The following is a 22,626-nucleotide window of genomic DNA, read 5'->3' as shown; positions in this document are numbered from 1 at the left end:
CTCCAAGATTAAGTGAATGTCCAGTCCGTCAGAGAAGCTGACTTTGTGAGCGCTCTCCGCCTCTGCAGGTCCGGCTGTCCATAAGCACCAGTACTCCGGCAGCCACGCTGTGACCGACATCAACCTGGACAACGTTTGCAAGAAGGGCAACACTCTGCTGTGGGACCTGGTGCAGGACGAGGACGCGGTACTGCCCGTCTTTACTGACACGTCTCAGTGTTTCACAGGGTGTCATCTCAGTTAGTCAGAGTCGCTCTCATGTGCACACCATCAATATTCCAGTTGTTCATCTCCAGTAACCAGAGTGTTTCCCTGAGGAACACCAAATCAATAAACGTATAAAGGAAAAACAAGGGAAAGGAGAAAAATGACCAGATTAGAAAATGACTGTGTGAACTGAGGGGTCAGAGTTTTAAAGTGTGTATGTGTGTGTGTGTGTGTGTGTGTGTGTGTGTGTGTGTGTGTGTGTGTGTGTGTGTATATGTGTGTATATATAGATCCACCTGTCTGAGGGGCTGATCAATGAAGCAGAGAAGCTGCTGTGTTCGCTCGTCTGCTGGTTCACAGATCGTCAGATCCGAATGCGTTTCATCGAGGGCTGTCTCGACAACTTGGCCAATCACAGGTAAACAGGCCTGGACTGTCTGCTGCTCCCTGAACATCACCAGAGACTGAACTGATCTTTTTTTCCATCTGCAAATGTTCTGAAATTGTCCAGCGTCTGTTAGAGTCAAACGTAAACATTAAATATCATTAAATATCAGGCTCTTCTCCTCTTTTTCTTCTCTCAGGTCTGTCGTCGTTTCCTTGCGTCTGCTCCCAAAGCTTTTTGGCACATTTCAGCAGTTTGGCTCCAGCTACGACACTCACTGGATCACCATGTGAGTAACAGCTCCTCCTCTGAATCACTGCCAACTGTAAGATCAGGACAGTGTGGTGAGAACCTGGCATACTGAAGGCTGTCCCTGCTCTTTATATAGTAGCTATGTGAAGTACAGGTCTTTATTTTTTACTGCAAACATGTCAAACCTCTGCTGGACGTTCAGATTCCTCCAAACAGTCCAAACTAGTGTGAAATATGAAAAGGGCGTTGTCAGCCTTGTGTGATGTGGCTGTCGGTTCTGTCAGGTGGGCGGAGAAGGAGCTGCACATGATGAAGCTGTTCTTCGACGACCTGCAGCACTACATCCAGGAGGTCCGTCAGCATCTGCACAAGTTTACACTGTGAGTCTGTCGAGTCTTCGCCTCAGTCACATTCACAGAGTTTAGCTTCATTAAAAGTGACACACGGATTAGAGTAAAGACCAATAGTCACATGACAAAAACATGCCCAGTGGAGCGCACACACTCACTGGGGGTGTTTCACAAGTGCAGTTAAAACCAGGTGCTGACAGACGCCTCTTCTGTTTGGTGCTGCAGGTACAGCCACAGCGCGGAGGTCCAGGTCCGTCTGCAGTTCCTCACCTGTGTCTTCTCCACACTGGGATCTCCAGACCACTTCAGTAAGATTCAGTTTCATTCCTTCTGCTTAGAGGCCAGAATGATCCTGGGGTGAATCCCAATTCTTTAATTTACCTTTCTTTAATTTAGTTTACCACACTTCCTTTTTTTATCCCTTGAATCTTAATCATGTAAGATGTGAAAAAAAGATGCAGGAAAAATGTGAAAGATGAGACGTCCTTTCCTGCAGTCCGTCACTGAAAACACCTGTGTCCTTATCCTTCACTGTACTGTCCGTCCTCATCTTGTGGTCCCTGATGTTTGGCACGGCTGCGTTAGCTGAGACACAGATGAGAAAGAAAACACGAAGAGATGAGATGAAAGTTTCTGGATCCAGTCTGTGTTTAGACCGGGCCGACTTCGTGCGTGTGATTGTGTCTGTGTGTGTGTGTGTGTCGTCTTGCAGGACTGAGCCTGGAGCAGGTGGACATCCTCTGGCACTGTCTGGTGGAAGATTCCGAGTGCTACGATGACGCGCTGCACTGGTTCCTCAATCAGGTCCGCAGTAAGGACCAGCATGCCATGGGCATGGAGACCTACAAACACCTGTTCCTGGAGAAGGTAGACACACACTTCAGTAAACGAGAATGAGATGCTTACACTGTTTTCCATGAAATCTGCAGGAAGTACTTTCATTTGCAGGATTTATATCTGGGATCTGTATCTGAATGTTTTGTTTTTGCACCAGGACTTTAGTCTGGAAATCATCCACTCAGGATTGATTGACCCTGTTTGCAGGAAAAAACTTGCAGTGTCTAGAAAGGAAACACTAAAGACATAAATTAAAGATTTTGAAACCGCATGGTCAGTTTCGTTTCCTCAAACTGTTTTTGGTGGGTTTGGAATCTATCCCAGCATGCATTAGTGGGTGGCTCTGGAAAAAGTATCAGCATTTCTGAAACTGCATGATGTTTTAAATTGGAGGAAAGAGCAGGGAGAGTCAGTGTGGGGCTCATTTAACAGACTGGATTCAGACGTGTTCACATCGTTGGACCCTCCGTGGAGTAAACAGTGTGTCCCAAAAATAATTCCAGTCCAGCCGTGCTCTCCTGCTGGGAGGTTCGGAGCTTCGGGGGAATTGATTAAATCTCCTGAGATGTTAAAGTGTGTTTAGTCAAATTTCTTTTCACTTTCATGAATTTATTGCCGAGGATGGTTTTGAGCTCAGCTGGAGAGAGTTCTCGCCCCTGGCAGCTCTACTGGAGCAGCAGCTGTGTTGACACGGGTCGGTGTGTGTGTGTGTGTGTGTGTGTGTGTGTGTGTGTGTGTGTGTGTGTGTGTGTGTGTGTGTGTGTGTGTGTGTGTGTGTGTGTGTGTGTGTGTGTGTGTGTGTGTGTGTGTGTGTGTGTGTTTGTGTTTGTGTTAACATTGCTGTGTGTCTCCAGATGCCTCAGCTGAAGCCAGAGACCATCAGCATGACAGGACTCAACCTCTTTCAGCACCTCTGTAACCTGGCCCGCCTCGCCACCAGTGCGCTGGACAACGCCTCCAGCTGTGAGGTACAGAGTCTGAACCTTTCACCTCAGCGTCTTAACACAAACAGCTGGAAACCTGCAAACACTCGTCTTGTTCAGGTAGTCAGATGAGAGCAGGCAGTTAACTGTCAGTCTGTGTGTGTGTCCAGTTGTGTGGCATGGACCAGCTGTGGGGCATCGCTCTCAGAGCTCAGTCCGCCGACATCAGCCGCGCCGCCATCCAGTACATCAACTCCTACTACATCAACGGTCAGTTCCCTCGGTCATTTACGCCCAGACGACACAGAGGTAACACACACACGTCAGTGCGAGTACTTGGAAAGGACCACGTGGCATCATAGATGTCGGACTAAACAGAATTAGTGCTTTAGTGTCACACTGGGCGTTTGGTGGTGAACATAAATGTTGAAATATTTGCTGTGGACGGCTGAAATACTTTGTGTCCTCTCCTGAATGTGTGTCGTCACCTCCAGCAGGTAAGACGGGCCTGGAGAAGGAGCAGGAGTTCATCAGGAAGTGTATGGAGAGTCTGCTGATGGCTTCGGCCAACCTGGAGAAGGACGCTCACTCCAGCCTGACCAGCATCGAGAGGGGGCTGCTCATGCTCAAAACACACCTGGAGGCCTTTCGACGCAGGTACACGCCACAGAGATGCTGCCGTGAGGGCTCAGACGTACTGTCCGTGGTGTAGACGTGACTAAGGTCGTCTCCTCTCCCTCTTGGCAGGTTTGCGTACCATCTGCGGCAGTGGCAGATAGAGGGCACGGGAATCAGCAGCCACCTGAAGGCTCTGAGCGACAAACAGTCTCTGCCGCTCAGGATCGTCTGTCAGCCCGCCGGCCTGCCCGACAAGGTGCCCGCAGGAGCATGTTTACCTTTGACACAGCAAAGCAGCAGCACAACCTGCATGGTCCTTCAGCTGAGTCAGCAGCTCTGCTTTATTTAGGCCTGACTCAGCTGATTAACTCACCACTTTGTGTATCATTCAAACTACTGTGTGTAGCATTATTATGGAATTTCGCTTTTATTTTCATTAATATCAGTTTTACTGGTGACATGTTGTTTTTTTTTTTGTTTTTTTTTCCTGTTGTCTGTTTAATTAAGAATCTTAATGTCAGGTCCAGCATCAGTTTAGACGAGTCGCTGTGTCTGTTTACAGATGACCATTGAGATGTATCCCAGTGACCAGGTGGCAGACCTGCGAGCTGAGGTCACCCACTGGTACGAGAACCTGCAGAAGGAGCAGATGAACCAGCAGGCTCAGCTGCAGGAGTTCGGGCAGAGCGGCCGGCAGGCGGGAGAGTTCCCAGGTCAGCTGCCGCTACTGCTCCTGTTTTTCTGAACCGGCAGCAGTTGAGCTGTTGTCGCACTGGTCTGATTCTCTGTCAAAGCCTTTGTGAGCTGCTGTGTGAAGTGTGTTGACGTGTCCTGCAGGTGGTTTGATGGGCCCAGTCAGGATGATCTCGTCTGGCCACGAACTGACCACCGACTACGACGAGAAGACTCTGCATGAGCTCGGCTTCAAAGACATGCAGGTGACTAGAAATCGACAGTCGGTTTTTCCTGTGTGTGTGATTGGCAACAGGTTGTGTGTGAATGGTTACAGCTGAGGACTCATCACTGTGTCGTGTTTGTGCGTTTGGTCCCAGATGGTGTTTGTGTCTCTTGGAGCTCCGCGGAGGGAGAGGAAGGGGGAGGGTGTCCAGCTGCCGGCCTCCTGCCTGCCTCCTCCCCAGAAGGAGCACATTCCCATGCTGCTGCTCCTGCAGGAGCCGCACCTCACCACGCTGTTTGACCTGCTGGAGATGCTGGCCTGCTTCAAACCACCTAGCCCCCACACAGACAAGGCCCAGGACACCCCCGAGGTGGGTGGCGGTGACAAGGGAGAAGTAACTTATTCCCTAAAACCTGTTAAAATGATCCAATCTCAGGTTCTGACTATAAAATTCAACGTTTTGTGCCTGTTTCATCCAGAGTGCGCGCTGCGAGGAGCTTCACCTCCACGCTGAGAATTTATCTCGTCGGGTCTGGGAGCTGCTGATGCTTCTTCCAACGTGTCCCAAGATGCTGCAAGCCTTCCAGAACATCTCGGACGACACGGTCAGTCACTTAGAAAACAGGCTGTATTTACACCCTGACATCTAACCAACATGCAGAGCTTAAGGTGGAACTTTCTGTGCTGATACTTCTTGATCTTGTGTTGGTGCAGAACGGGGAGGGTTTGTGCTGGAAGGAGCTGCTGAAGATTAAAAGTCCCCACAAGCTGCTGTACGCTCTGGAGATCATCGAGGCTCTGGGCAAACCCAACCGCCGCATCCACCGGGAGTCGACCGTAAGAGACGCTCATTCAAAAAATCAGTGTGATGTCGAGCAGCACGATAAGATAAGATGAACTTTATTCATCCCCAAGGGGACGTTCAGGAACTTGTTGTCTGGAGCATCAGCAGCTGCTGAAACACACGATAACAGACACGTTTTACACAGAAACAGACAGAAATGTTTCTCAGAGACAGTGAAGTCAAACCACTGTCCACAAAACTGTCAAATCTAAATTAGCCAGACAGGAGCAGAGACCAGGTGAGTGCTGGCAGTACTGTAGCACATCAAAACAAAACTCCATCTCTAAAAACCCTGTTTTTAGAGATACTGGTGTAAACTCTAATATATTCTCATCTATATTTGAGGTACATTTTGCTGATAACACTTTGACATCTTTATTTGAGAAGGATTTAAATGTAGTGGAGTATTCTCATAGTGGGGTACTGAAGTACAGGATCTGAGTACTTGCTGTATGCGGTGTAGACCTCTCTTTACGTACAGCTCGGTTCTTGTTGGTGTTTCTCACTGTGGAGGGAACTGTCTTGTTAGGGCAGCTACAGTGACCTGTACCCAGACTCGGACGACTCCAGTGAGGATCAGATCGAGAACAGCAAGAACACCTGGAGCTGCAAGGTACAGCACGGCACCCAGACCTGTTGTTTAATGAGCTGCGGTTGTTAGTGAAAGCATTCACACAGCGTCGCATATTCATCTCAAACATTTATAGTTTGCTTTTGTTTTCTTACTTTCTCTCCTTCAGTTTGTTTCGTCTGGGGGCCTCCAGCTGCTCCTGGAGATCTTTAACTCGGGCATCCTGGAGCCCAAAGACCAGGAGTCCTGGACTGTGGTGAGACCTTAAGTTTAAAGAATTAACCTTTAATGAACTGGAACTCATGGTGAGGTCTCTCTTCATTTCTGTGGTGTTCATGCGGTTCTCCTCTCTAGTGGCTGCTGGACTGCCTGGCCTGCCTGCTGAAGCTCATCTGTCAGTTTGCGGTGGACCCTGCAGACCTGGACCTGGCCTACCACGACGTGTTCTCCTGGTCCGGCCTCGCCGACAGCCAGCGAAAACGAGCGTGGCCAGGCAAATCGCGCAAGTCTACCGTAGATCACGGGAAGGGCCTGCACATCCCTCGGCTCACCGAGGTAAAGATCTGACCTCAGCAGAAACACATAGCTAAGTGTTGGAGGCTGTGCAGCCATAGTTCTTCATTCTGGGCTTTCTTGGTCCTCAGGTGTTCCTCAGCCTCGTCCAGGGGACCAACCTCATCCAGCGTTTGATCAATGTGGCCTACACCTACGACAACCTCGCACACAGGTGAGGAAATACCGGACTGCTAATAACATGCAGCGGAAATACTGAGTCAGATCTAATTTACATGTTTCCCTTTAACAGAGTTCTGAAGGCTCAGTCGGACCACAGGTCTCGTCATGAAGGTGAGAATTTGTTCAAGGACATTTGTTTGTAACTGATCAGTGATGAACTGTGAGAGGAGGTAGCTCTGAGAGAGGAGAAGAACATGACTCTGGTGTTTGTTTACCTCCAGTGACTCACTACTCCATGTGGCTGCTGGTGAGCTGGGCCCACTGCTCCTCCACAGTGAAGTCCAGTCTGGCCGACAGCGAGCACCTCCACGACTGGCTGAAGAAACTCACCCTGCTGGTGCCTGAGGTGAGAAGTCCAGACGCCCACAGGGACACGTGTCTTCCTAAGAATCTCTGAAGTTCCTTTGAACACCTTAATATTCCACTTTCTTGAGTTTTATACTCATCTCACAGGGCGGGGAGGTTGTTAAGATCAGGTAACATGGGATCAGAGCGGAACAGGTGCTGGACTAATGGTCTGACTTCAGACCTGCCTCTCTGTTATCCTCAGCAGAGCTGATTCATGTGTGTGTGTCCACAGCAGCCATGCAGGAACAGGCTTCACACTAAGATGTGTGTAATAAAATACTATAACCACACAGAAACCTGCCAGCTCCCAGTGATGTTTCAAACAAACAGAACACTGAGGACTTCCTTTGTTTTATTGAGGACCAGGAGAGCTGGGCTTGATGTGTCAGAGCAGGATTTTCCTACAAGCTGTCAGTGTGTTTAGTTACGAGCGAGCGAGAATCGCACGACTGAGGAGCATCTGTGTCGGTGGTTGGGAGGTCTTCACTGGTCCGTAATCAAACACCACAGAAGAAGAGTTCTAGAAGGAACCTGAGCTTGAGTTAGGGGGAACCAGGACATCTGCTGTAGGTGTAAGTTTGTTGTTGTCTGATGTTTGTTGTTGTTGTTGTTGTCAGCCGGCAGTGAGACATGAGGCCTGCAACGGCCTCTACAAGCTGTCGCTGTCGGGTTTGGAGGGAGGGGAGTCCATCAACAGGTCCTTCCTGCTGCTCGCCGCCTCCACGCTGCTGAAGTTCCTGCCTGATGCACAGGCCCTCAAACCGCTGAGGGTGGGTCTCACACACACACACACACCTACACATACATGTGTACTCCGACTCCAGCTGTGGACAGAGCGTGTAACATCTGTTTCTGCAGGTGGAGGACTATGAGGAGGAGCCTCTGCTAAGGACGGGCTGTAAGGAATACTTCTGGCTGCTCTGCAAACTCATCGACAACATCCATGTGAAGGACGCCAGCCAGGTGGGAACACAAGGCGCCGTACTGGGGCCTCACAGAGATCTGTAGCCAGTTGTCCAGCTGTTATTGAGAGGCTGCTAGCATGGTCGTGATGTTTCATTGAGCTGTTGCTAGTATTGGTCTGTTTGAACTCACAGAAGGTCTCTCCCTCTCTGTCGCTGGCCGGCTCGATGCAGACCACCCTGCTGGACCTGGACGCCCTGGCCCGGCACCTCGCCGACTGCATCAGGAGGTCAGAGAGTTGATCGCAGCATCTTAGCTGAGTCGATATGTGGACCAGATGTGGCAGATGTTGCACAGTTTTTGTCTTTCCATCCTGATTGCAAAGACTTGCTTTTGCATTGTGTTCATTAAAATTACAATCAGATGCATGTTAGTTTGTTTCCAACGTTATTGAAACACTTAGACATGAAACATTTAATATTCCATCGATTTGCAGAGTAATCCCAATCTGCATTTCCAGTGGTGGGAAAAGTACTTGGATCCTTTACTTAACAGCAGTACCACACTGTATTATCAGCAAAATTAAAGACTGCACCAGTTTGAAGTACTTTATAAACTGCGGATAACTGCAGTAGTACATAGTACAATATTTGACTGTAGCGGAGTATAAAGCTGAATTGAAAGTCTAAGTACCTCAAACTTCCACCACTGGTCTATTGGTGAGAATAACATTGGACACACCAGGTTAATGGGTGAAACCTGCTGAATGAAGCTGTGGCCACTAAACAGTTTTTGTCTGACACCAGTGAGTTAACAATCATTTACCTCAGTCATATTTTAACGTAGCAGCTGTTGCTTTATGATCGAGTCTTGAGAAATGAGCCGGTCTCTGGTTCGGTGCGGCTGTTTGACACCAACCTCCGTGTCCCTCTTCCCTCCAGCCGTGAGATCCTGGACCAGCAGGACGGGACCATCGAGGATGACGGGCTGACCGGCCTCCTCCGTCTCGCCACCAGCGTCCTCAAACACAAACCTCCCTTCAAGTTCTCCCGAGAGGGGCAAGAGTTCCTGCGGGACGTCCACAATCTCCTCTTCCTCCTGCCCAGCCTGGCTGACCGCTCTCAACCCAAGTGCAAGTCCCACGCTGCCAGGGCCGCCGCCTACGACCTGCTGGTGGAGACGGTGAAGGGCTCGGTGGAAAACTACAGACTCCTCCACAACTGGGTCATGTCACAACACATGCAGGGTGAAGATACAGACTCCTTCACTTTGTCAGTTTGTTATTGATGTAGGAAGATCAGACAGAGAGCTGCCACAGATCTGACTCTTTGTTTTTTTTTAATTGGATCCTTTTTTGTGGCAAAACGTGGAGTCAAACATTTTTTACCTGCAGAAAGAACAGGAAACCTGTTTGACCCACTAGGTGGCAGGAGAACATCTAAAAAAGTACCTGCACCTTTCTCCACAATGTGCTTATTATGAGCTTATGTCCAAATATTAATGAAGGTTTAAAATAAGACCAAACTGTGCTCTGGTACTAAACACAGAACATTTAAACCCGTTTGTTTCCTCCAGCTTCTCATGCCCCGTACAAGTGGGACTACTGGCCCCACGACGACGTCCGTGCCGAGTGTCGCTTCGTGGGTCTGACCAACCTGGGGGCGACCTGTTACCTGGCCTCCACCATCCAGCAGCTCTACATGATCCCTGAGGCGCGCCAGGCCGTCTTCACTGCCAAGGTCAGAACCTGCACGACCAGCAGGAAACAATGGGCCCATCTCGAAACAGCATTCTCATCTTGTGTTTGTGTGTGTGTGTGTGTGTGTGCGTGCAGTATGCTGAGGATATCAAACACAAGACCACACTGCTGGAGCTGCAGAAGATGTTCACGTATCTCATGGTGAGTTTGTGGCTAAAGCTCTGACCTTCTCCCGCACTTTGTGTGTTAAAAGCACCAGATGTGCAGCAGGAGCCTGCAGGTCATTTATGCAGCATGTTCAGTCGACACGTTTGACTGGTCTGTAGAACCTGAACTGTCTGTGTGGGCTTCAAAACACTGCAGGTGTTACACACATTATGAAAACAGATTGCACTCACACATGGAGGGAAAAATAATGTGTGTGTGTGTGTGTGTGTGTGTGTGTGTTAGGAGAGTGAGAGGAAAGCCTACAACCCCCGGCCCTTCTGTAAGACCTACACCATGGACAAACAGCCCCTCAACACCGGGGAGCAGAAGGACATGACCGAGTTTTTCACCGACCTCATCACCAAGATCGAGGAGATGTCCCAGGAGCTGGTACACACGTGTTTACAGCTGACGTGTTAAACTGTCTGTCAGAAGCTCTGTGACCTGTGCTAAAAGCTGCAGGGTGTCATTTGACTGTAAACACAGAATGTCATTAATATTATTTGGGAGCATTTAGAATAAAATCCTCTTTGTAATTCCAGACAACAATATCTCAGCACATAACCTTTGTCTTCTCTCTCAGAAAAACACAGTTAAGACTTTGTTTGGAGGCGTCATCACCAACAACGTGGTCTCTTTGGTGAGTCTTTGGGGACTATTTCCCCTGATATGTAGAAACATTAAACCTCTCTTAAAGCTCTGAGTAAACCTGAACCCTGAATATGAAGCTCTTAGCTGTGGCCTCAGGTCTGCTGTAACTATCTGTAGATGTCTCTCTCTCGCTCTCTCTCGACTCGTCTGCACTTTAAGCAGAACGAACAAACATGTTCTAACTGAGTCTGTCCTGCAGGACTGTGACCACGTCAGTCAGACCGCAGAGGAGTTTTACACTGTCAGGTGTCAGGTGGCAGATATGAAGAACATCTATGTGAGTACAAAGCCCAGCAGCTGCAGGAACCTGGTTTCACACGTCACAATAATCTACAGAGACTTTTACTCGGCTGTCTTCCCTCCTCAGGAGTCCCTGGACGAGGTGACCATCAAGGACACTCTGGAGGGCGACAACATGTACACCTGCTCCCAGTGTGGAAAGAAGGTCCGCGCAGAGAAAAGGTCAGAGCAAGTGGAAATACTGGGCTCTGTTTGGGTCAGGGAACTTCTAAGAACCGTTCTCCTGTAGAAATATATTGAGCAGATCTGTTTGTATCTGTGATCAATCCTGTAACCTCCCTCCATCACTCGGTGCTCCACCCCCCCAGGGCTTGTTTCAAGAAGCTGCCTCGCATCCTGAGCTTCAACACCATGAGGTACACCTTCAACATGGTGACGATGATGAAGGAGAAGGTCAACACCCACTTCTCCTTCCCGCTGCGCCTCGACATGACGCCGTACACCGAGGACTTCCTCATGGGAAAAGGAGAACGCAAAGAGGGTCAGTCCAAGTACCGCACAAGCCTACACACATTATTACTGTGGTTACGCCATGAGACCCTGACCCTCAGCTAACACAGGTGTCCGATGACAGAGCTCCCTGAACACCACACGTATTTAAGATTTTTTTTAAAATTGGATTTAACGAAACCCCAAAGTGCTGAAGACTTTCTAGTCTGAGTGGTGAACAGGTCTGAGTCTCCACCTGTGCCGCAGGGTTTCGAGAAGAGGGTGAAGCAAAGGTCACGGAGAGCTACGAGTACGACCTCATCGGCGTCACCGTGCACACGGGCACGGCGGACGGCGGCCATTACTACAGCTTCATCAGAGACATCGTCAACCCGCTCGCCTACAAGAACAACAAGTGGTGAGAGCAGAAGCACGTTAGCGTTCTCTACCTACCAGGCAGATTCAGGTCGCAGCGAATGACACGAGTGAAAACTCTTGCAGGTACCTGTTCAACGACGCGGAGGTGAAACCCTTCGACTCGGCCCAGCTGGCGTCCGAATGCTTCGGAGGAGAGATGACGGTAGGTCTGAGGACAGTAACGCCACTCTCACTCCCGTTTCATTCCACTGACCTCTGTTTATCTTCCAGACTAAAACCTACGACTCCGTCACCGACAAGTTCATGGATTTCTCCTTTGAGAAGGTGAGGGCTCTTCGCAGGTTGTTTTAGTTGTGTCGTGCATGCTGCAGGAACTTAACGCTGATCTCTGGCTTGGACTTGCAGACACACAGTGCATACATGCTCTTCTATAAGAGGGTGGAGCTGGAGGAGGAGAACGGGAAGGACTTCAGTTTTGACGTCTCTCCTGATCTGCTCGAGGTACTGCAGCTCTGCCTCAAGCTGAAATGCTTCGCCAACATTTCTGTTTAAATGCTAAATGTCCACGTCTGTCTCTTCCAGTGGATCTGGCACGACAACATGCAGTTTCTGCAGGATAAAAATCTGTTTGAACACACCTACTTTGGGTGGGTATCAAAGGTTTCACACCTCATACTGAGCTGATGACCCCCAGTCAGTGCTGATGCTGATTCCTTCATTTTCAGGTTTATGTGGCAGCTCTGCAGCAGCATCCCCAGCACCCTGCCGGACCCGAAGGCCGTGTCCCTCATGACGGCCAAGGTGAGAAATATTCCAGCTTCAAACTTTTCACAGCACCAAGAGGAGCTTTCAGTTATTTATGTTCATAATAAACAGGCAAACAGAAACGTAACAAATTCTAAAACTGTTTATTTTGGTGCCTGAACGTTACCGTGCAGAAACAGTTCATCACATCTGGGACCTGATTTATTTTCCACATATAAAACTCTAAAAGACCCGCAAAGATCTTTTCTTTACCGTCAGTCTTCTTCTCTCTGCAGCTCAGCACGTCCTTCGTCCTCGAGACCTTCATCCACTCCAAGGAAAAGGTAAAGAGCTCTGTCCTCACTGATCATTTCTAGCTGCAGGTCGTGTGAATCGAACCCTGACAGTCTGTCTCACGTGTCCCCTCCAGCCCACTATGCTGCAGTGGATCGAGCTCCTGACCAAACAGTTCAACAACAGCCAGGCGGCCTGCGAGGTTGGATCACAGCGTTAACCCGTTTCAGCGCTCTGTGGGTTTGTTGTTTTACTCTGTGTTAATATCACTGATGCCTGTGTCTCTGGTTTAGTGGTTTTTGGATCGGATGGCTGACGACAACTGGTGGCCCATGCAGATCCTCATTAAGTGTCCCAATCAGATCGTCAGACAGGTGATTTGTTTCTCGCTGTTTTCTCTCCTGTTCCTGCCCACCTCATTTTTCCCTCAGTCTCCAGAAACCCTCAAACACACCACAGCTGGTTCAGCTCTGCCTTTCTCTTCCAGATGTTCCAGAGGTTGTGTATCCACGTCATCCAGAGGCTGCGGCCGGTTCACGCTCACCTCTACCTGCAGCCCGGCATGGAGGACGGGTACGTCCCGACTGGACAGAAACAGTTTTCTAGTTCTTCCTGTTGTTTGTGTTGTTCTGTTATTGGACCAGTGTAAGTTTGAAACCAGTCTCTGAATGAGAAGCCAGGTCCACATCACAGTGGAGCCATTAGAAGAGTCAGGCACAGACAGAGACCCAGGCAGGAGCTGTGTCTCTGTCCCTCTGGACTCAGACTGTGGCTCCACATGGCTGAAACACAAAGCTGAGGCAGGAACATGTGTCCAGGCAGCTGTTTCCCTGTTACCTGACCAGTGTGAACCCCTTCCCCTCAGCTCTGACGACATGGACGGCCCAGTGGAGGACATCGGCAGCCGCTCCTGCGTCACCCGCTTTGTTAAGACCCTCCTGTCCATCATGGAGCACGGCGTCAAGCCCCACAGCAAACACCTGACCGAGTACTTCGCCTTCCTGTACGAGTTCGCCAAGATGGGAGAGGAGGAGGTGAGTCCATCAGTGCGGGGTCTGGAAATGTCTCACAACACACAGAACTGAGTGGGCTTCTCTCTGGACCAATAAAGAGGATCAAAACAAGTTAATACATAGTTTAGCCAGAATATTACAGGGTCAGAACTTAGTTTGACTTACCGACTCTACTGTGAATGAGCCTGTGACAGCTGCTAACATCAGTCTGATACTAATATTAGTAATAAAAATACATTTTCTAGTGAAGAGCTAAACACGTAGCCACAAGACCACAGACAAAGACGAGTTTTTAATCCAGGTCTTTTATTTTGTGTGCAGAGTCAGTTCCTGTTGTCGCTACAGGCCATCTCCATCATGGTGCATTTCTACATGGGAACCAAAGGCCCTGAGAACGTAAGTGCAGCTCAACGCCCCGTGGTTTTGTCTGTGGCACTGTGTGTTTAGTGATAGAGGACATGCGGGCAGACTGATATATGAAACAGACTGACGGGAGCGCGTCCTGTCTCAGCCTCAGGTGGAGGTGCTGTCAGAGGAGGAGGGGGAGGAAGAGGACGAGGAGGAGGACATCTTGTCTCTGGCGGAGGAGAAGTATCGGCCTGCGGCTCTGGAGAAGATGATCGCCCTCATCGCTCTGCTGGTGGAGCAGTCGCGCTCTGAGAGGTACGAATGTGAAGGAGCACGTCACCATGGTGACTGTTCATCTGAAAACGACGAGCGTGCGGTAACGGTGACGTTCTCTCCCAGACACCTGACGCTGTCCCAGAGCGACATGGCGGCGCTGACCGGAGGGAAAGGCTTCCCCTTCCTGTTCCAGCACATCAGAGACGGCATCAACATCAGACAGACCTGCAACCTCATCTTCAGCCTCTGCCGCTACAACAACCGTCTGGCCGAGCACGTACGTTTTTCTCCCACACACACAGAAAACTGTGATCTTTGAATGACTCGTCTCTGCAAACGTGTTCGAACAAACAGCGAATGTGTGAAAATGTAGAATCCTGTTTTCTCTCTGCAGATTGTGTCCATGCTCTTCACGTCTATTGCAAAACTGACTCCAGAGGTAAGAAGCTCTGAAACTTTTATTGGACCACTTCTGTTTTTCTTTTGCTCAAGTGTGTGTTGTCCCTAAACACAGACACGTTTTCTCCCTTACCCTCAGTGGAGTCTGACCACACAGGGAGTTGGAGGTTTATTTGACACCTCCAGTCAAAGGTTTGGAGTCACCTCTATGTTTCAGCTGGTAATGACATGTGAACAGGGTGTGAGGCTGCTGGAGGGTCCAACATTTACGTTTACTGAGACCTGGAGAGTTTTCACCTGTTGGTTTCTGCTTTAACTTCACTGAGACGTCACAGGAAACTGCACAGGTGTTAGAGCAGCTGCAGCCTGAGGTGACCCCAAACCTTTGAGCAGACGTGTAGCTAGACAACAAAAACAAACAGTGTCTTTGCGAGTTGGACTCTAGATGATCAAAATGTTTAACAGGTAGAACTGCACCTGTTTCATCCAGTGCTTTTCGTTTCTGTCCGTCAGGCAGCGAATCCTTTCTTCAAGCTGCTGACGATGCTGATGGAGTTTGCGGGTGGACCTCCAGGGATGCCCTCCTTCGCCTCCTACATCCTCCAGAGGATCTGGGAGGTAAAAGGAGCCACACAGTCCACGTTTAACTGACACTAGAGCTGGTTGAATCTGTTAAAGTTAAAGGTGGATGGAGGTGTTAAAAACGTGGCCTGAGGACCTGTTGGCCACAGACCAGATGGATGATGACTGTGGCAAATATCACAGCCTCAGTCAGGGTCCAGAGTCCTGTAATTGTTTCCAAGATCCAAGAGTCTGTGCCTGTTTCTAACCTGACACACAAACACACTTTCACCCTCTACAGCCAACTCAAGGCCACAGAGCTGAAGTAAACGTCTCTTGTTCCTTTCAGGTGATCGAGTACAACCCGTCCCAGTGTCTGGACTGGCTGGCCGTGCAGACGCCCAGGAACAAACTGGCTCACAGCTGGGTGCTGCAGAACATGGAGAACTGGGTGGAACGATTTCTGCTGGCACACAACTACCCCCGAGTCCGCACATGTGAGCCTGCAGTGTTTTTATCAGCTGCTTAACAACACAATTACCTCCCTGTGGAGAAACCTGAACCAACTACCAGTTAACTCCAAAACTAAGACAACCAGACGATTCTTTGAACCTCATTTTGTTCTCGTGGCGTTGGTGAGACCCACCAGGATGTTTTAATATTTTAAAAAATCTAACAGATTTGAGGAAAACACTTGAAGTAAAAGGTTTAGTCCACCTGGTTTTCAACAGGTTGTTCGGGTCAAAACCAGTTTACAAAATAAAAAGACAACAGTGAGTCTTTATTCACAGGAGGGACCTGAACCACAGTTTGTCCTGACTGAATAAAAATGAAGTCCTAACAGAATGTGTGTCTCCTCCAGCGGCGGCGTACCTCCTCGTTTCCCTCATCCCCAGCAACTCCTTCCGCCAGATGTTTCGCTCCACGCGCTCCCTCCACCTGCCCACGCGGGAGCTGCCGCTGTCGCCCGACACCACCGTGGTCCTGCACCAGGTCTACAACCTGCTGCTGGGGCTGCTGGGACGCGCCAAGCTCTACGTGGACGCCAGCGTGCACGGCACCACCAAGCTGGTGCAGTATTTTAGCTTCATGACCTACTGCCTGATCTCCAAGACGGAGAAACTCATGTTCTCTGGATACTTCATGGACCTGTGGAACCTCTTCCAGGTACTTTTGTCCTCATACTTTAGTATGTTTAATTTACTTACAGCTGCTGTTTAATATTTAAATGTGTTCTCAAGACGTCACACTGGACTCTGGGAAACTGTGATGGGCAGTTTTCATAGTTTTCTGATATTTTACAGACAATCATTGATTGAAAAGAAATAATGGCGTTGCAGTCCTGCTGTGATCCTGTGGATTGTTTTAGTCGTGTTGACGTGTTCTCTCGTCTTCAGCCCAAACTGTCGGAGCCCGCCATCGCCACCAACCACAACAAGCAGGCGCTGTTGTCCTTCTGGTACAACGTGTGCGTGGACTGTCCGGAGAACGTGCGGCTGGTGGTGCAGAACCCCGTGGTGACTAAGAACATCGCCTTCAACTACATCCTGGCCGACCACGACGACCAGGAGGTGGTGCTGTTCAACCGCGGCATGCTGCCCGCCTACTATGGCATCCTGCGCATGTGCTGCGAGCAGTCGCCCGCTTTCACCCGCCAGCTCGCCTCGCACCAGAACATCCAGTGGGCCTTCAAGAACCTGACGCCTCACGCCAGCCAGTACCCCGGGGTGGGTGGAGACGTGTTGTCCTCATGGTGTTTGCTGATAAACACCTGCTGTGATCTGTTACCTCTTAGTTTAAACATGATGATGGTTTTATTTGTTTTCTGAGTGCGGCCTGCCTTCACTGCTCTTGTTCATTGGATAAACATCAACCAGATATGTGGTATCAGTCACGATAAGTGTTAAACTACAAGTCCCTCTTCCTGCTGTGTGTGCTGCCCCCTGCAGGCGGTGGAGGAGCTGTTCAACCTCATGCAGCTGTTCGTGGCGCAGCGAGCCGACATGAGAGAAGAAGAGCTGGAGGATGTGAAACAGTTCAAGAAAACCACTATCAGCTGCTACCTGCGCTGCCTGGACGGACGCTCCTGCTGGACCACGCTCATCAGGTCAGGGCCTGACAATCACATGCCGAGTCCTTGTCCCGTCCGGGACCTGCTCAGTTTTAAAATCACATTCTCAGACACTGAATGTGGTCTGTGGATTTTCTAAATCGTGGGTGTGTTCTTGGTCTCAGTGCCTTCAGGGTTCTGCTGGAGAACGACGAGGACCGGCTGCTGGTGGTCTTCAACAGAGGACTCATCCTCATGACTGAGGTATCAAACACAGAACCAAAGCTTCAAATGCTGGAATAAAATTTATTCATATTGAAAGGAGATATAACAACACACACACACACACACGTTCTATGAGGTTTACTTGTTTCCATGTGTTTCAGATGTTTGACCTTATTTTGCTTATTTACTTTCAGATAAAATTGGTCAACAACACAACGTAAAGCTTTTATTTTCAGTGTGTGTGTGTAGTTGCTGATGTGGTCTGTGTGTGTCTCATGCAGTCCTTCAACACTCTGCACATGATGTACCACGAGGCCACGGCGTGTCACGTCACCGGGGACCTGGTGGAGCTGCTCTCCATCTTCCTGTCCGTCCTCAAAGCCACGCGGCCATACCTGCAGCGGAAAGGTCAGGAAGCCTGACCCCAGTCTGAGTCAGAGAACAGAGATAAATACGTAGAGCAGCAGACAGGACGGACTGTGTTTACACCTGACTGCTGATTTCTTTTTGTACTGATGTGCATGTTTATGACAGACGGCTGGAGGAAGAGCAGAGGTCACTACATTGATCAGGACAGTGTGAATTAGTCTGACACCAGCAGCTGCTGCATGTTTCCAGAATGAGACCGAGTCTGGTCCCTGAGCTGCTGCGTGTATATGTGGTTACGGCCGTAACCTGAGTTCTCTGAGGAGCCGTGGCAGCTCGGGGACGGATGTTCTGGAGCGGGTGTGTTCCTGTTTGTTCTGAGCGCGTTCTCCTCTTGTCCTGCAGATGTGAAGCAGGCTCTGATCCAGTGGCAGGAGAGGATCGACTTCGCCCACAAGCTGCTCACCCTCCTCAACTCCTACAGCCCCCCCGAGCTCCGCAACGCCTGCCTGGGTAACTCGCCTCCACCTTTCTCTCCAGCAGACTCTTCATTACCAGATGTCAGATGCTTTTCTTGGCAGCTTGTATTTAAAAGTTACTCCTCAGGCTCTGCTCTCTGGTTGTTGCTGGTGATGGGATAAACTTTATTAATATAATGATTATAACAGTATAATAATAATAATAATATATAGTAATATAAGAAGAAGAATATGGTTCCCACCATATTCTCTTTTCATCACCAGCAAAGGATCTTGGGACAGTTTGGGCTGTGAGCATCAACCTGTTGGAGCCTTTGTTGGCTGGGGAAACGAGGTCTCATCCCAAGTTGCTTTGAAAAACCATGTCAGTTTTCTTCTGGCCAGAGAGCATGAACTGACCAAGTCATGTCAGAATCAACATGAAGGAACAGCTCAGATCTGAATCTCTAACCTCCATGTGAACAGAACAGAGAGGATTTGGTTCCCACAACAACCCGGTTTTAAATGTGCCGTTCTGACGGAGATGAATCTCTCCACTAATGTGCCCTCTGCCCTGCCTGTTGCAGATGTTCTGAAGGAGCTCGTCCTGCTGAGTCCACACGACTTCCTGCACACTCTGGTCCCCTTCCTGCAGCACAACCACTGCACCTACCACCACAGCAACATCCCCAGTGAGTGTCGTCCTGTAGATCAGCAGCGTTACTCTCCGCCTGACTCCTCTTTGAAAGTGGTTGCATCTTTTATTTCTGGACAGTTTCTGTAACAGTAAAACAGTTTCCACACTGAGTTCAGAATTAGTGCAGTGGGAGGTACAAACAAGTTTAGAAGAAGAAAGTGTTTATGGTTTGATGGTTATGTGCTGGTTTCTGATATAAGGATTCACAGATTCTGTCACGTCCTTGCAGTGTTTTTAAAGTGTCGTTATTTCTTTAAGCTAATCCACGTTAGTGTCGGTTTACTCAGTCGTGCCGTTTTTCTGTCCAGTGTCGTTCGGCCCCTACCTGCCCTGCAGAGAGAACATCAAGCTGATGGGCGCCAAAAACAACATCCGGCCTCCGCGACCGGAGCTCAACATGTGTCTGCTGCCGTCCATGGTGGAGAGCAGCAAGGTGGCGTTGCACACTTCCTTAAACCGAAATAAAAATGCTGAAGACAGTGGTTTCTGTTCTGCTGTGAATCCTCTACACACTGACTTACCGTGTGTGTGTGTGTGTGTGTGTGTGTGTGTGTGTGTGTGTGTGTGTGTCTCTCAGGGTAAAGACGATGTGTACGACCGCATGCTGCTGGATTACTTCCTGTCCTACCACCAGTTCATCCACCTGCTGTGTCGCGTCGCCATCAACTGCGAGAAATTCACCGACACACTGGTCAAACTGAGTACGTAGGATCTGTGTGGGTGTTTGAGAGTCGTCCTCAACACTCCAACGATCTGTTTTCACTCCTTCTTTGACAGGAGAGGAGGGAGGTTTTTGTTTTGTTCAGGAGCAGTGTTGTCCATCTGTGGAGAAACGAGAATAAGACAGTATCATCTGCATATAGTGTGATGCTCTGTGTTGTTGTTGTATGAGCCTGTTTCCCTCCATCTTCTGTCTCAGGTGTGCTCATCGCATATGAAGGACTTCCTCTTCACCTGGCCCTGTTCCCCAAACTGTGGACGGAGCTCTGTCAGTCTCAGGTGTGCAGCTTTTTCGGTTTCAGCTCAGGACTCGTGATGTGACATGAGTGTTGTTAACAATCCAGCCCTGTTGTTGTTGTTGTTGTTGCTGCTCTTTCAGTCTGTTCTGGCCAAAACGTGTGTGAAGCTGCTGTGTGAGGATCCGGCATTTAGCGAGTACATCAAGTGTATCCTGATGGACGAGAGGATGTTCCTCAACAACAACGCAGCCTACTCCTTCCTCACCTGCTTCCTGCACAAGGTAAACTCATCTACGTGTTGTGGTACAGTAGGTTTTTATTGTGGTTCTTATTATGTGGACTAACAGGAAAACAAACAAATGCTCACACCTGCAGTTAAATTCATATCATTTATCTTTCATAAGGAGTCAAGCTAACGATGTTTAGGGTCATTGTTTCTGTTTGCTGGTAGTCCCTTCTAAAGTACCTGTGTGTCTGTGGTTAGGTCCAGGTGCTGTCCGGGCCCAGCTGCTCCAACCTGATTGGTGTTTTAGTGACGAACCTGCTGGGCGAACAGAGCAACCTGCAGCCGGAACTGGCTGCTCACCGGCTGGAGCTCAGCAGGACGAGCGGCCTGCTCAACGCCGTACGACAAACACACACACACATACACAACCGCTCTGACCCCCAGGCTGAGAAGCTGGTCTCTTCCAGGGTTTCCTCTGGTTTTGACTTGTTTTCTCACTCTCTCTTCCTCTGGCAGGACCTGAGGGCGCTGGCGCTCCTGCTGTCCATCCAGCCGGCGCAGCCCGTCGACCCCGCATTGGGCCCCGCCCTGCAGGAGCTGCTGAGCCGCTGTCGTGTTTGTCTCCAGCAGCGCAGCGCTCTGGAGCTGGAGGCCAAGGACCACAAGGCCAAAGGTACAACACAGACACACACACACACACACACACAGATCCAGAGAGTCCAGTCACATGATTCAGCAAGATCTGCTTGTACTAAAGGCGATTCAGAAACAGCAGAACATAAAAAGAAGAAATGGAAAGTGATAAAATTGTTTTTGAAAGGTGACATTTTTATATGAATTCTATAAAATATTCAATAAATCTGCAAAACTTAAGAGAACATGAACATTTCTTATTAATTTGTGTGTGTGTGTGTGTGTGTGTGTGTGTGTGTGTGTGTGTGTGTGTGTGTGTGTCAGCTGAGGACGAGGGGGCGACCCCGGTGAAGCGGCGGAGGGTGAGCAGCGATGACGACAGAGCCGGTGACACGGCGGCGTTGCTGTGCGTGGCCTCCACCTCCACGGCCCTCCCGCCCTGCAGCGAGCCGAAGCCCGACCAGGAGGCGCTGACGCCCACCAGCACCTCGGACACGGAGACGCGAGACTCGTCCTCTCTGATCGACCCGGGTACCGAGCAGGACCCGCCCTCTCCTGACCCCACCCCCGCCTCCTCTGGCAACCTGGACTCCTCCCCCAAAGAGGAGAAGATGGAGGCCTCTTCATCGTCCTCCTCCTCGTTTTCCTCCTCCTCCTCCCTGCTGCAGGAGGCGGGGGAGGACGCCGAGCCGCCGCAGCTCGTGGCGACTGGCGAGGAGGAGGAGGAGGAGCGGCGGGAGGGAAGGAGGGACGAGGCAATTCCTGCTTCCTCAGAGGAGGTGAAGGAGGAGAAGGAGGTGGGCTCTAAGACCAGCAGCAGCTTGAGTCCACCCCTCTCAGAAGATGCCACCTTCCCATCAGCCCTTGGGCTGGTGGGGGAGGGTCCGGAGGGCTGCGGCGGCCAAGCCTCCTCCTCACAGGGGTTCCCGAGCGCCGGACCCCCACCTGACATGCTGGACATGCTGTACAGGACGGTAGAAGCCACCATCGCCATAGTCACCAAACTGTCCGTCAAAGTCCCGCCCTCTTCATGACATCATCAACTCACAGCCGCCATGAGATCTTTACCGACTTTCTTCCTTTGTCTGTTTTTTGTTTTTGGAAACCTGAATTCTGCTCAGAGGAGAAAAGCGTTTTCCCGTCTTTCGGTTTCTTCTTCTGCTGTTCGTGTGTCCGTCGCCTTCTGCCGCTCGGTCGCTCCGCTCTGTAACTCCGGCTCCACGCGCAGACGCCTCCTCGTTTGACAGTTAGAGAAGCAAAAGCAGAAAAGAAGCTCTAGCACATTATAGGCCAACAGTTCCTTTTCCCTCGGCGTGTGTTTTATACTAATTTGGCTTTGTTTTGGAAAGTGATTTTATTTGCTGTTTGCTGTAACGGGGAAAGGTTTACACAACTTTTGTCTCCTCTGTGTGTAATTTAATTTTATTGCATTTTTACTGTGTATAAAAATGGTCGTCCTCTGTGCCAGTTTTGTACTTTACCGACGAGGCAAAAGAAAGTTGCCTTGACTTTTCTGTGGTTTAATTATCCAGAAACTAAGTTTACCTGTAAATTAAGAGAACCACAAGAAACTTGATTCTGTAAAGAATCCTCTCTAGTCATTGCCTGAAGGTGTATATGAAAACTATATAAATATATATATAAATATCTTTATATATATATGAATCTATAAAATCGGTGCTTTATTTGACTGTGGTTGAAATAAAGCCCCCCATGTTGGACCAGCTGGAGCTTTTATTTTCTTGACTGAGCTTTTCCTTAATCTGGTTTGATTTTAATAGAGAACAAAAGAATAAAGTGATTTAACGTGGAGGATCATGACGTGCAGATCAGTGGAGCTGT

At 49.5% G+C, this 22,626-nt stretch overlaps 1 protein-coding gene across 4 annotated transcripts in view; it reads left to right on the top strand.

Moving 5' to 3' along the window:
• usp34 (ubiquitin specific peptidase 34) overlaps positions 1-22,510 on the top strand; it is a 41,500-nt gene extending 18,990 nt beyond the window's left edge. The window contains exons 16-78 of one of the 4 annotated variants that reach the window (XM_026302884.1): positions 69-187; positions 498-625; positions 792-881; positions 1,129-1,224; positions 1,420-1,502; positions 1,907-2,061; positions 2,886-2,999; positions 3,125-3,224; positions 3,452-3,611; positions 3,702-3,828; positions 4,135-4,285; positions 4,410-4,510; positions 4,625-4,840; positions 4,950-5,075; positions 5,185-5,307; positions 5,844-5,927; positions 6,055-6,141; positions 6,240-6,440; positions 6,530-6,612; positions 6,691-6,731; positions 6,842-6,966; positions 7,586-7,738; positions 7,827-7,931; positions 8,105-8,160; positions 8,813-9,117; positions 9,447-9,610; positions 9,706-9,771; positions 10,021-10,167; positions 10,361-10,417; positions 10,628-10,705; positions 10,796-10,890; positions 11,037-11,209; positions 11,425-11,575; positions 11,659-11,737; positions 11,806-11,859; positions 11,941-12,036; positions 12,118-12,182; positions 12,261-12,336; positions 12,576-12,623; positions 12,710-12,775; positions 12,867-12,947; positions 13,061-13,146; positions 13,439-13,607; positions 13,908-13,982; positions 14,098-14,249; positions 14,334-14,487; positions 14,605-14,649; positions 15,123-15,227; positions 15,520-15,667; positions 16,033-16,337; positions 16,568-16,897; positions 17,120-17,277; positions 17,406-17,484; positions 17,727-17,853; positions 18,217-18,324; positions 18,857-18,961; positions 19,275-19,399; positions 19,544-19,667; positions 19,886-19,965; positions 20,066-20,206; positions 20,410-20,550; positions 20,668-20,824; positions 21,109-22,510. In XM_026302884.1, the coding sequence (XP_026158669.1) occupies positions 69-187; positions 498-625; positions 792-881; positions 1,129-1,224; positions 1,420-1,502; positions 1,907-2,061; positions 2,886-2,999; positions 3,125-3,224; positions 3,452-3,611; positions 3,702-3,828; positions 4,135-4,285; positions 4,410-4,510; positions 4,625-4,840; positions 4,950-5,075; positions 5,185-5,307; positions 5,844-5,927; positions 6,055-6,141; positions 6,240-6,440; positions 6,530-6,612; positions 6,691-6,731; positions 6,842-6,966; positions 7,586-7,738; positions 7,827-7,931; positions 8,105-8,160; positions 8,813-9,117; positions 9,447-9,610; positions 9,706-9,771; positions 10,021-10,167; positions 10,361-10,417; positions 10,628-10,705; positions 10,796-10,890; positions 11,037-11,209; positions 11,425-11,575; positions 11,659-11,737; positions 11,806-11,859; positions 11,941-12,036; positions 12,118-12,182; positions 12,261-12,336; positions 12,576-12,623; positions 12,710-12,775; positions 12,867-12,947; positions 13,061-13,146; positions 13,439-13,607; positions 13,908-13,982; positions 14,098-14,249; positions 14,334-14,487; positions 14,605-14,649; positions 15,123-15,227; positions 15,520-15,667; positions 16,033-16,337; positions 16,568-16,897; positions 17,120-17,277; positions 17,406-17,484; positions 17,727-17,853; positions 18,217-18,324; positions 18,857-18,961; positions 19,275-19,399; positions 19,544-19,667; positions 19,886-19,965; positions 20,066-20,206; positions 20,410-20,550; positions 20,668-20,824; positions 21,109-21,818 (8,249 nt within the window). In that variant the 3' untranslated portion in view covers positions 21,819-22,510. Of the gene's footprint in view, positions 1-68; positions 188-497; positions 626-791; positions 882-1,128; positions 1,225-1,419; positions 1,503-1,906; positions 2,062-2,885; positions 3,000-3,124; positions 3,225-3,448; positions 3,612-3,701; positions 3,829-4,134; positions 4,286-4,409; positions 4,511-4,624; positions 4,841-4,949; positions 5,076-5,184; positions 5,308-5,843; positions 5,928-6,054; positions 6,142-6,239; positions 6,441-6,529; positions 6,613-6,690; positions 6,732-6,841; positions 6,967-7,585; positions 7,739-7,826; positions 7,932-8,065; positions 8,161-8,812; positions 9,118-9,446; positions 9,611-9,705; positions 9,772-10,020; positions 10,168-10,360; positions 10,418-10,627; positions 10,706-10,795; positions 10,891-11,036; positions 11,210-11,424; positions 11,576-11,658; positions 11,738-11,805; positions 11,860-11,940; positions 12,037-12,117; positions 12,183-12,260; positions 12,337-12,575; positions 12,624-12,709; positions 12,776-12,866; positions 12,948-13,060; positions 13,147-13,438; positions 13,608-13,907; positions 13,983-14,097; positions 14,250-14,333; positions 14,488-14,604; positions 14,650-15,122; positions 15,228-15,519; positions 15,668-16,032; positions 16,338-16,567; positions 16,898-17,119; positions 17,278-17,405; positions 17,485-17,726; positions 17,854-18,216; positions 18,325-18,856; positions 18,962-19,274; positions 19,400-19,543; positions 19,668-19,885; positions 19,966-20,065; positions 20,207-20,409; positions 20,551-20,667; positions 20,825-21,108 lie in introns of all 4 variants that reach the window. The other 3 variants (XM_026302882.1, XM_026302883.1, XM_026302880.1) reach the window with 3 other exon arrangements.
• Positions 22,511-22,626: the final 116 nt, after the last annotated feature.

This window comes from Mastacembelus armatus, chromosome 1 (assembly GCF_900324485.2).
Source record: "Mastacembelus armatus chromosome 1, fMasArm1.2, whole genome shotgun sequence".
Lineage (NCBI taxonomy): Eukaryota > Metazoa > Chordata > Actinopteri > Synbranchiformes > Mastacembelidae > Mastacembelus > Mastacembelus armatus.
Note: the sequence above shows the minus strand (reverse complement) of the source record. Positions and strands in the feature narration are given on the sequence as shown.